We start from the raw sequence: 12230 nt of genomic DNA on the forward strand, positions 1-12230 counted from the left end.
GCTTAAAATTGACTTTAAAGGAGATGGCCTTCCTGTAATTAAGAGCTGTCTGGGTAACAAGTTTTTGGAGCAGTTTTTATACATTAAGAGCTTATTTACTGGCACTCCCCTGCTCTGTTGCTCAATGAGACTGGAAAGATAGGACTCATCAGATTAGAAGATGCAGTGCCTTAAAAACAAGTGACATTTTGTCTGGCCTGTGCCTGGACAGACCATACCACATACACAATATAAGTGTAAAAACTGCTAATATCATGACATTAAAAAAAAGTGTATATTGCAAAAGTGCTCTGAGCAATTTAATGGTATGTTATATGTTGGGTGTACAGGTATATCCCTTTTAAATCTCTCTTCTAGATATTGCAGTAATATATCTGACTCTCCCCCTTGTCTGAAGCAACCCAACTGCCAGCATATTCAAGCAATGAACCCAGGGAGTTGGGTTTAGCAGCAGCGGGATGGCCAGAGGTTACACTATAAAACAGTGAAACATGCAGTGCTGCTTTTGTAAAGGTTATTCGGGAAAATGATAAGAACTGAAAATTTGCAAAGAAATAAAAAAAATAGAACAAAAAGCATGAAAAGTGGTTGATTAGTTTGTGTGTGTCAGCGCAGCCGCAGCACACCACTCAAGGTGCCATTGGTACTGCTATTCCTACCCTTGCTAAGGAAGTAGAAGAGGGGCAGGAAGAGGAAGAAGACAGAGAGAGGTCTTGCAGGGAGCATTGCTCGTTCTGAAGAAAGATGTTGGCTGAAACAGAGCTCATATGATAGACGTGTTCAAAGTTTGCTGGAGGTGATATCAGAGCAGAGTTTCGGGAGGATGAGAGGGGAGAAAATTCAGTCTGCTATGTTTACAGGAAACAAGAAAATGGAAGGATAAAAATGACCCATTTTAAAGCAACACACAGGCTTTTGAGGCAGTTTTCATATACAGTATGAATTTGGCTTTCTATCCATAGTATCATATAGCTTATATAGCGGATTACCAGAGGCAGGTCCATGAGCACTTGCATCCCATCTCCTGGTCCCATGTGTGCCACGTGGTTGAAATTGGTGGGGTTGGAAATCATTTTTGATCTTAGTTCAGGATCTCGAAGCATCTCCCTAAAAGCATATGATCCAGCATGAACTTCTGTAACATCTGTTCAGTGAAACCCTACATGAAATTAAACTACATGCACTCTTATATACCAAAAATGTGTTCGTTAATGGGGTTATAAGGGGAAAAGAGCCTAAATCCAAATACAGTCATGAATTTCAGGGGAAACGCTGCAGATTTTCTGACATTTACAGATAAGACGTTCAGAAAGTTAACAAGAAATAATAGTGAATATTGAAATCCACTAAAGTATTGTGGATGCTTAATAAAAATATACAAAAATAGGGGTTATTTATTTTTCCCTTTAAGATATAAAAGGGTTGTGTGCTTTCTAAAACCAGCATTTTTTTCTCTAATGCAAACTAGGCAGCCATGTTGGTTGTCAGTAAGAAATTGAGCAACACACAAATAAGTTACCAATTAGTAGATTTTTTTTTAATAACCAGTGATGCCCCCTTTTAATATTTGAACTTGGAAAAGCCAGGAACACTGTAAAATCTTGTATTTAAACATCTTTTGCCCAAACACGAGGACAAACAAAAATCAGAAAAGCAGAACTATAACCAAAAGAAAAAACGCTCACCTTCTTTGCTGTAATCTCTCCTCTTCGGGTACCTTGAACACAAACTTCCTCTTGCTTCTGGTCCGGACCATTTGCTTTTTGCTGTTATCAGATGTTTCCGGCACTGTCAGGACAGGTCCCTCTGAGGGGAAAATAATAAAAAAGTTAACATGTTTATGAAGGGTTCAGTTTATATGTTTTTCAAAAAAGTATTATAAGTATGCAATCATTATTCATATGCAGTTTCAAACCTGAAGTAGTCTGAAGCATAGCATAAATTACTTCTGACCACTGGGGTATGGGGCTTCTGTACTGATCTCCAAGGGGAATATCAAAGCTGAAGCTGGCAGCATTGCTGCTCACACCATTTATATTAATACAAATATGCTCTTTACTGATGATAAGCAATGTATATTTACTTTACTGTCTTCTAAATACACTTTTCACTCACCTTTTGCAATTTCAAATACTAAAAAAGTGAACATATGTTTTTTTAAAAAAAAAATGTCACCATTTGCCTTTATTTTATTGTGTTACTACCTTGCTTGTGCCTTGCAACCCAACTATATTTTTTCTTCCTACATCTATCTTTATCTCCTCCCAAATCCATTCTGTAGCATAATAATTTTGCTACAATGGACCAGCAGGGAGGGTTGCCCAGGGGGAATTTGGAATGTGGACAGGTAGGATGACCACACTCCAAAATAACTTGCTAAGTAATGAAAGCCAGAAATTATCTCATAGCAGATACAGCAATACACTAAAATTAGAACTATAATTGGTATACTAGGCAGAATTAAGCAAAGCAGCGTGGCATTTTATCACATATCCTATCTAAAATGCTCAAAAGCTGCATTTGAACTCATATAATTACTTTCACAAAGGAGAAAGAACAAACCTGAATACATGCTCTTCAAATACAAGAGACGCGCAGGCTCAGAATTCAGCAAATTCAATGAACCTTCTGCATTAAGAGGCTTTATCTGTTTGGAGCAAAATAATGTTTTTATAACAGTTACACAAACTCAAGAAAAAGAACCAAAAATAAAAAAAAGGCTTTCAATAACATACCCGTCTCAAACCGATGGTTTGAACCCATTCCATGGTGGAGACATCAAAAACGTCAATGCCATACTCACTGTAAACTGTAACATACGAGGAGCTGCAACCTGGAAAAAGAGAAGACGGTTTTAAAGAACTAGAATCCATGTTCAGACCCTCCATACGTAATGAACTATTACTGTATACTTAACAAATGGCTTGGTATGCTTACAGTTGCAACATGAAACCCAGTTTTACCATCATGTAAGATGTGCATAATGCATTGTAGTGAAAGACTTTTGGAAAGAAAAGGCACTAAGTTTGCCCAGGTGCAGTAATCTAGAGCAACCAATCAGCAGAAAATGTTTACTGGTCACCTGTCTAAAAGCAAACATCTTAATGGTTGCTATGGCTTACTGCCCCTGCCTTTTATTACATATAGGGGAAAGCAAAAATATAAAACATCTGAACATCAGAACATCTTCATCTGGCCATACACATACCTATAATATATTTGTACTATTATTAGTAGGTGTATGATGGCCTGACCATATCCATATACCAATTCTGACCAATATCCATGAATTATGGATACCAGTTCTGGAATCGGGTAGCATTACAAAATGTATTTGCCAATGCACCATGTTGACCAGTTCATGGTGCATCAGCAGAGGAGGCACAGCTTCTCTTCACTTCCTACTATTATGATCATTCGGGCTCCTTGTAGGAATCACAAGAAGGCAGCCATAATGTGTGGCTCTTGAACACTCTGTTCCTTCTGATGCTGCTGAAGCTGTGATGTTGGGCAAGGGGGGAAACAAAGACAGGCTGGAGATATTGTTTACACTGATGCTCCACTTATCATACCTGACAAGATCCAAGATGTAACAGATAAATGTTAATCTATTGTACCAACCAAGTTTTGTCAGATATGTCAAGTTATGTCAGATATAACCATGTGCAAAAAAAAAAAAAAAAAAGCATGTCTCTCTGTATAGATGCCAGTAGAACATTTGAAAACGAAGGAAAAATCATGAATGCAGAACTGAAGCAAGAAACCTAAAACTACTTACTGCAAGCGAGAGGAGTTGCTGGCCACATCAGCTCCTGCATTCGCGTCCTTCGTCCTTGAGAATCCACATAGACGCCTAGCTGACTGAAGCAAAGCAAGTATTCATCTTTACTGAGCTCTACTGCACACAGGGCGTCCACTGGCTGCTGTGATATGAATGCAAGGGAAGAATCGCTAAGGTTCACCAAATTTATTGACTGCCCCTCTCCGTGTATGTTCAACAAGGAGAACCCAGACTGGTAACCAACACACAGTTTGTCTTTAAATGAAGCCATCCACTGTACATTGCCTGGAGCCACAATCTCATTGAACTTCTTATGGTATGGTTTAGTTCTATGGATTTCATAGCAAAAGATCTGCCGTTTGACTGCCACAAACAAGCATGGAGAAGCCGATTTTTTCAGTGTTCCAGTTGTAATGAACTGGCAGCCTTTGGACTCTGGCAGTTTGATGTCAAAGCTGCCCTCTGACCCATCAAGGGAGGACCAAGGAAACAAATGAACGTGGTGATTACGCCCGCACACAAGAATAACGATCTTCTCTTTGGGAACCAATTCTATCTGGTAGACTTTTTTACAGTCAGCAGCACGAACGATCACTGAAAAGACAGGACCTGTGTCACTTTGTGAACATAACCCCTTCCGGGAATAAGTACATGCCAAAATATTTCCTAAAAGCACAATCAATAAAAGGCAGCTACATACCATCTCTTGTAACCTCTATTACATACAGTCCTTCTTCAGTGCCAACAGCTATTCGATCATGATCTAGAATACACAGGATTTTATTTATTTATATTAAATACAGTGAAACTGTTAAATCTTCCCTATTTTATAAGTCTTGGTAAACTGTTCAACTAATTTGTACTTTAAATGAAATGGCAACAAAAGTTACATTTATTCATTGGTATCATTACTCTGTTGTCATTTAAAAGGTAAATATGTATCCTATTATGCATAGATTATCACCCAATTTATTATGTCTTGAAAAGTATGAGTACACCTAGCCAATAAGAACATTCTATAACAGTGTGCTCAAATATATTCTTTTGGGTAGAACCAATGCTGAAACCTGGCCACTGGTTTAGCGAAATTATATACATATGTATACGTAAATGTGCAATTTAGAAACATTTGGAGAATATGTATCATATATATTAACACTTTGTACACAACTTTGGCCGTACCTATAACAGCAGCAGCTACAATAGTTTTAATAAGAGGCAAAGTGCTGTCATAGGCTTCCTGTGGACAATGCACTGCCTGGTTCTTTAGGTTGTTTTTCTGTAAAATTGCTTGCAGTCCTTCCAGAATTCCAACCCACTTCCGCTTTTCTGCTTCGCTCTCTGTTAGGATTAGAAGAGACGCTGTGGTTTTGGAGGGAGAACCTAGAAGAGACGCTGTCACCTGTACAGCCAAAGACATAGAAAAGTAATTGCAAGGAGTACAACGATTTAAATCTACTACTGGGCTGATGCAGTGACACCATAAATGCAGAGGAGCACTGAATTGCCCTTTTATGACAGTTATTTGTTTTATTCAGTTGCATTGGATGGGTGTCAAAACCCCTGAATGAAAAGCGGGCAGTTTACCTCTGGGGGGCCACTAATAATGCACAATTTGAAGGCAGGTAATTTATTCAGTGCTATACTTACATTGCACTTGATTTTACATGAAAATAAACGTTATCAAAAATTATACAATACATACAAAAAAAAAAAAGGAAATACATTTCATTTAAAATTCAATGTGAAGTCAAAAAAACAATGTTGATAACACTATACAATGCTCTCCTTACCCTAAATATGCAGGGAATGTCCTTGCGAGTGGCATGTATGACATCAGAAGCCAAAACAGAGCTCACAGAAAAGTCCTCATCCCTGCAGAATGGGAATGATAGTTAAGTCTTGCACTATAGTAAATTATTTAAATATCAGATCATTTACATAGATTTTCATTTTTGGTCATTTATGGTAATGAAGAGTCCTGCAGCTGCAGTTACACCCACATTTGGTAATACTGCTTATGATTAGCTAAACACATGATTTGGGGTGTCTCTGTCCACCTGTGCATACAGAGTAGCAATGTGTGTAAAGTTGAACTACCGATTTCTGAATCTGGGGATATAATACACTGTTACATTTATAATATTTTAAGGTGGGGAAAAAAATACAAGGCATCTGCAGACAGCGAGATAGGTTTACTGAAACCTGAACAATCCGCCAAATTATGTGTGGACTGGTATTTGCCAGTGTGTGTCCAGTTTAAAAGTATAAGTCAGTCTCATAGAAACCATGGCTATTAACTGGCAATGGTAACTTTAAATTTCAACCCTGTTTGATTGTTAAACTTATTAAGTTTGTATAAGTAAGAACTATAGGAAAATTCCTCTCTCAAATAGGTGATCCACACTAACAAGTAAATGAGCTATAATGAATAATAGGAAAAGGATGCAGAACCAGTTGCACCTGTATTTGACATTTACCTCAATTTACATTTCCACTATGTTGCAGAATTAGCTTGTATTTAATAATAGACCTCACTAACAAAACCAAAGTTTAATTCCTTTGGAAGAAAGCTGCACCTCTGTGCAAAATGAAAGTTTATAACTTCAGTGGTGCCCCATCCCATTTTTTTGCCAAAAAATTCCATGGTGGACTTCAGTTACTTGCTGCAGGAGATTATACAGATACTTGGATGTAAAACAATATAAATTCAGATCTGGAAGTGACTAAGAACTAACTGTGGGGTTGCCATGGCTGTGTATGTCATATATTCCTTGGCTATGTAAAAAGGGAAAAGCAAGAGATCATTGATAGGACGTTAGCAAGGATATCTTGCTAGGATGTTACATTGGGAAAGAACTTGTCTGGGTTACTGGACTCAGGAAAGAGACTGGGCAATTAGGATGATTACTCCATTCAGCTCATGGTCTACAAGGCTTAAGGGTAGCTGATAGAAGCACTAATGGCTTTTAAAACATACATAAAATAAAAAAACAATAAGAATAACTGTAGGCTAAGATAATTGTGTTTTTTTCATGTACAATTAACTGAGACTGCCAAACATTCATTGAAGAAAAGCAAACAAATACATACCTAAGATCTACAACCTGGCTGGCAACAACTCCAGGTTGAGTAGAACGTCCTTCTGGGACATCATATAAAAACAGCTTACAGTCACAAACAACCGCGAATGCTCTCTGCCAGCCCTTTTTCACTCCGGTAGGTTTTGGAATCTAAATGGGTGTCATTAATAAAATCAAGGTTCATCACAGTGGGATTAAGCATTGCATTAAGGTCTATTTATCTTACCCTTGTCACTGGCAGGTATAAGGGTAAGGACACACGAGGAGATTCAGGGAGATTTTGTCGCCTGGCTACTAATCGCCTTGTCTTTTGAGCAACTATCTCCCTGAACTGCCTCAGCGTTTTTCCCCATAGGCTACAATGAAAAGTTGCCTGCGCCAATGCACACACGGCGATGCGTTTTCAATAGTTGCCTGAAATTGCCTCACTGTAGTCCTACAGGGTAATGAATTTTGGTGACACTAGAGGCCAGTAGTAAGTACTTAGGCTGGTATTTATAAGGCAATAGTGTCTACTTTCCCAACTAAGCAAGATAACACTTACCCTCACGTATCCCTTGTAAGCAGTTCCAATCCCCCTCTGTACATCTACTCCAAGTGGTCTCTTGGCCTGCTCTGCTGGAATAGGACAGACCTGTGGTGCACTGTCCTTGCACAATACATGGCAAGCAAAAGGACACACTGAGATGGAAGGAAAAGTGACATTAACAAAGTGTACACAGCATAAAAACAATGGCTAGCAGGTATCAATTAAAGAACTACGCGTGATTCTTGCTAACTGCCTATAACAACAATTTGGAAGCTATGGAAATTTATTGTGATGTAAAATCCCAAATACATTTCTGGCCTAGTTTTCATAAAACTACAGAACTTTCCTAGTTTAGACTTCTCCGTTCGTTTAGAGTAATGCCACACTGATGATAATCATAAAGATATTAACAATATCTCATCAACTAACGGTACTAAAAGCTCACAGAAGGATGTTCCCAATTTGCTGGGCTGCCCTGGTGAGATTAACTAAATGTTAATTAAGGATTCTATGTATCCCTAGACCTACTGCGAAAAACAATGGCACTTAAAATCTTATTGGCCAGAAGCCTAGGAGTTATGGCATGCAAATGTGTTCTGATTAGTGCTGCAAAGCAGTAATGATAACACCAAAAAAGTTCATTGTGGTTGGGTTCTGAGTGAAGGCAATGGAAAGCATTAAAAAAAAAAAATAGGCCAAGCCCTAAGAGAGCCAGTCAGTGTTGAACATGGATACAGAAGGGCAATGAAATGCTTTGAATGCATAACACATGAGGTGTTTGGGTTGTCATGTTTATCCTTAGCACAATTTCCACATTTTAGGAGGGAGCTGGTAGACATTGGAGGGGTTATTATGAGCATGGTTTTCCTTTAGTCATTTCTAGGGATTGGAAGCTTTGTGTGACATAAACCTATTATAAATAATGTTTAAAACGAAGGACTCAAGCTCTACGACAAGTTATTAAGATAGCTATAATATCAGCCAGAAAACAGCTTTTTTTTTTCAAGAAAGAGTTCAAGGACAAAAATTAAAACAATAAAAACACATTCCAGTATTGCATTAAAAAGTTTCCTGACAACACTACATCTTTAGAAATCTTGCCACCTCACAGGCCTATGTAACTTAACTGTCAGACCCCAGAGATGGGTCAGTGATGGATGTTTTATAACCATCTTCCAGTACTACTGTACTTATATTATCTGTGATTACGAAGTACATTTTCAACATGTGTAATATTTTACACTCACCTTCACATGCATATCCTTGCCGCACCAACCCAACCATAAGTGACGTACAATGGGAACACTGTGTAGGATTCAGGAAGGACTTGATAACAAGCTGGTGTGCTTTGGGCTGAAAATAAACAGTCTTTTATTCTCAATGATACTCTACATGAAACATAAGTGGAATAAAAAGTAATTTATTCGGATTTTACTGAATATTATAGGCCCTGCCAAGGTTACACACAGCTCATGGGAAACAAGTGAGTGGTGCCATTTGACATCCGCTGATGGGAGAAGTCACCATATACTTCCTGTTTCCTGGAATGGGTGGTGATGACTGTACAGATTAACAGGAAGCCAGACACGAGCCACACAACACTATTTCTATGGAAAGGACAATACTGGTCCCATGGAACTGGGTGAGAACATTTTATCAGCTAATTAGAAAAAGCACTGTCAGCCAAGTAACCAAAGGAACTATTCTGATATCAGTGTTATGTATCCCAACACACATACTCCTCCCTGTGTTTTCAAGAAAGTAGTGACATTGCAAAATATAAATAAAATGAGAATGGGATGATATGAAAATGATTTAAACCCTTTATTTAATTGCAAACTGTACAAAGACAACATATCGGATGTTGAAACTGAGAAATGGTATTGTTTTATTTTGCTCAGTTTGAGTTTAATTCCAGCAACACATTTTTAAAAAGTTGCGACGGGGCAATAAAAAAGTGGAAAATTGTGTAATGATAAAAAAAAGTGCATTGCAGGGAGGCTGGGTCTCTTAGAAGTAAACACGGGGAGGGGTACAACATCATCTGCAGTACACAATAACTTTAAAGAAATTCAACGAATATGGAGTAATCGCTGTACACAAGGGAGAAGGTCCAAATACATTATTGGATGGGGGTGATTTTCAGACAGTGCTGCTTTAAAAACAGGCAGGATGCTATAGTGCAAATCATTGCATGGGCTCAGGAATACTTCCTAAGAACAAAGTTTGCTGCTTCATCCACAAATCCAAATGAAAGCGCTACCATGCAAAAAAAACCATATGTAAACACGATCCCAAAACACTGCTGCCTTCTCTGGGCCCAAGTTTGCTTACATTTTAAGATGGACTGAGGCCAAGTGGAAAACTGTCCTGTGTTCTGACAAGTCAGAATGTGAAAATCAATTTTGAAATGTAAAGATGCAGTGTTTTCCAGGCTAAAAAGAAGAACCATTTGGCTTGTTATCAGCACGCAGTTCAAAAGTCAGCATCTGTGATGGCATGGGGGTGCAGTAATATGGCATGGGTAGCTTCCACATCTGGAAAGGCACCGTTATTGCGGACACGCACACACTATAGATATAGATAGATAGATATAGATAGATAGATATATATATATATAAGGTCTTGGACATCATTTCAGGGTCTGCACTAAATGATATGTTCCACGTGCTACAAATTCCCAACTCAACATTATCCTAGTATTTTCAGCTTTATTGCCTCCACCTTATCTGACTTTGAGATATCTTGTCAAGACCAACTTCTGGCTCCAGTACTGCTTTTACCCCTATGCCACCATTATGTTGACCCCTATTAAAAGAACGCTGAAAGTTCTTGAACCTGAGCCTTAGAACAACATAAAACTTTCAGCTTCAAACATACACACACCTTTACCTTTGGGATGGAGATTGAAATTGGAGTAAATGTGGGAGATGGAGCAGGCTGTGTTCGAGACTTAGACCTTGACGGCTCCTAAAAGCAAACAAAGAAGTGTTACTGCTGGGTTTGAAATAAAAAGCTTGAAGTCATGATGTACAGGTAAAAAATAGATTTTTGTACTTACCGTTAAATCCTTTTCTCTTGTCCTACATTGGGGGACACAGGCACCATGGGGATGAAGATCCTGTTGCTTGGAGAAAGGACACTAAAAGGTTAAAGTGGCTCCTCCTCCTCCTGCTCTGGGCTTCATCCCCGCCTACCTCCTCAATCCTCAGTTTTCTGACCGAAGAAGAGATGACGAGCCCTACCATTTTGCCCATGTGAAGAGAAGGAGCACCTCCCCAATGCAAGCTAAGCACGGTATGTACCACCTGCTGTTTGAACTTGTTGGTATTTGAACAACAAAAATTATATAAGGTATTACCTGATCAACATTAACTTGAATTAATACAGGGAGGGAAGGCCTGTGTCCCCCAATGTAGGACAAGAGAAAAGGATTTAACGGTAAGTATAAAAATCTATTTTTCTCTTGCCTAGATTGGGGGACACAGGCACCATGGGGACGTCCCAAAGCTACCCATGAGGGCGGGACTTTTTACCCCTAGTGTTCAGGGAATAACCACCTGCAACACTTTCCTGCTGAAGCTCGCTTCGGCTGAGGCGAAAGTATGCACCTTGTAGAATTTGGAAAAGGTGTGTGTGGATGACCACACTGCAGCCCTGTTCTGCTGAAGCCTGGAGACGAACCACCCAAGAAGTGCTGAGTGAAGAAGTAGAATGAGCTGAACCCGGAGGGGTGTGGCCTTACCTCGTACGCCTTCAAGATTGTTGACCTAATCCCTCTTGCATTGGTGGCCTTAGATGCCTTAAGGCTTTTCCGTGGTCCTTCTGGTAAGACAAAGAGGTTGTCTAGCTTCCTTCTACTCTTGGTAGCCCTGGTGTATGTTCTGAGAGAACGAACCACATCTACGTATGTAACTGTTCCAAATTTGTCTTTTGTTCAGCACAAAATGAAGGAACCACCAGGTCCTGGTTAAGATGGAACTCCTTAGGAAGAAATCCAGGGTAGGTCTCAACACCGCCTTGTCCTTGTAAAAAATCAAAAATGGTGTACAACAGGATAGAGCTGCTAGTTCTGAAACTAGTCTAGCTGAAGTGACGGCTAATAGAAAACTACATTTAGAGTCAGCAGAGGTAATGGAATTGATCCAATGGCTCGAACGGTTGCTCCTGCAATACAGAAGGTACCATATTGAGATCCCAGGGAGGGATTGTATGACAGTATGGAGGTATCATCCTCAATGCTCCCTGTAGGAAGGTCTTGATGTTGGGCAGCATTGCAAGCTGCTGCTGAAAAAGGATAGATAAGGCTGATACCTGAACATTCAGTGAGCTGAGTTCCAACCCTTATTTCTAAACCCTCCTGAAGGAATAACAATAGGCTACTTTCGTCCCAGGACTGTGGGTCTTTGGCTTAAGATTTACACCAGGATATGAATGTCCTCCATACCCTGTGGTAGATGCGTGCGGAGACGGGCTTTCTGGCCCTTAGTAAGGTCGGTATGGCCTTTTTTGGAACTCCTGATCTGGCTAGGATTATGGCTTCAAGTGTCATGCCGTTAAAGCCAGCCATGGTGAACTCGGGTGGAGGATCAGTCCCTGAGATAACAGATCCATTCTGTCTGGAAGGTGGAATGGTGCGTCCACTGATGAACTTATGAGCTCTTCAAACCAAGTGTGGTGTGGCCAGTAGGGTGCCACTACAACTGTTTCTACCCTTCTTGATTACCCTTGGCAGAAGTGCCAGTGGTGGGAAGACATATGCTAGGTGAAACTGCCACGGAACCATCAGTGTGTCCATGCTAGGGCCAGAGGGTCATTGCTTCTTGTGAAGAACCTC

General features: G+C 39.7%; 1 protein-coding gene across 8 annotated transcripts in view; it reads right to left on the reverse strand.

Annotated features, from left to right (window-relative positions):
* Positions 1 to 12230, reverse strand: part of cdc42bpb.L (CDC42 binding protein kinase beta L homeolog) — an 85031-nt gene that overhangs the window by 5680 nt on the left and 67121 nt on the right. For 4 of the 8 annotated variants that reach the window (XM_041571965.1, XM_041571963.1, XM_041571964.1 and 1 more), the window contains 13 exons: positions 10286 to 10363; positions 8641 to 8746; positions 7409 to 7545; positions 6875 to 7014; positions 5575 to 5656; positions 4964 to 5183; positions 4482 to 4544; positions 3779 to 4375; positions 2736 to 2833; positions 2563 to 2647; positions 1686 to 1806; positions 990 to 1107; positions 660 to 848 (listed from right to left, as the gene is read on the reverse strand). In XM_041571965.1, coding sequence (XP_041427899.1) covers positions 660 to 848; positions 990 to 1107; positions 1686 to 1806; positions 2563 to 2647; positions 2736 to 2833; positions 3779 to 4375; positions 4482 to 4544; positions 4964 to 5183; positions 5575 to 5656; positions 6875 to 7014; positions 7409 to 7545; positions 8641 to 8746; positions 10286 to 10363 — 2034 coding nt within the window. 8 annotated transcript variants of the gene reach the window in all.

The sequence above is a fragment of the Xenopus laevis genome, chromosome 8L (assembly GCF_017654675.1).
Source record: "Xenopus laevis strain J_2021 chromosome 8L, Xenopus_laevis_v10.1, whole genome shotgun sequence".
Taxonomy (NCBI): Eukaryota; Metazoa; Chordata; class Amphibia; order Anura; family Pipidae; genus Xenopus; species Xenopus laevis.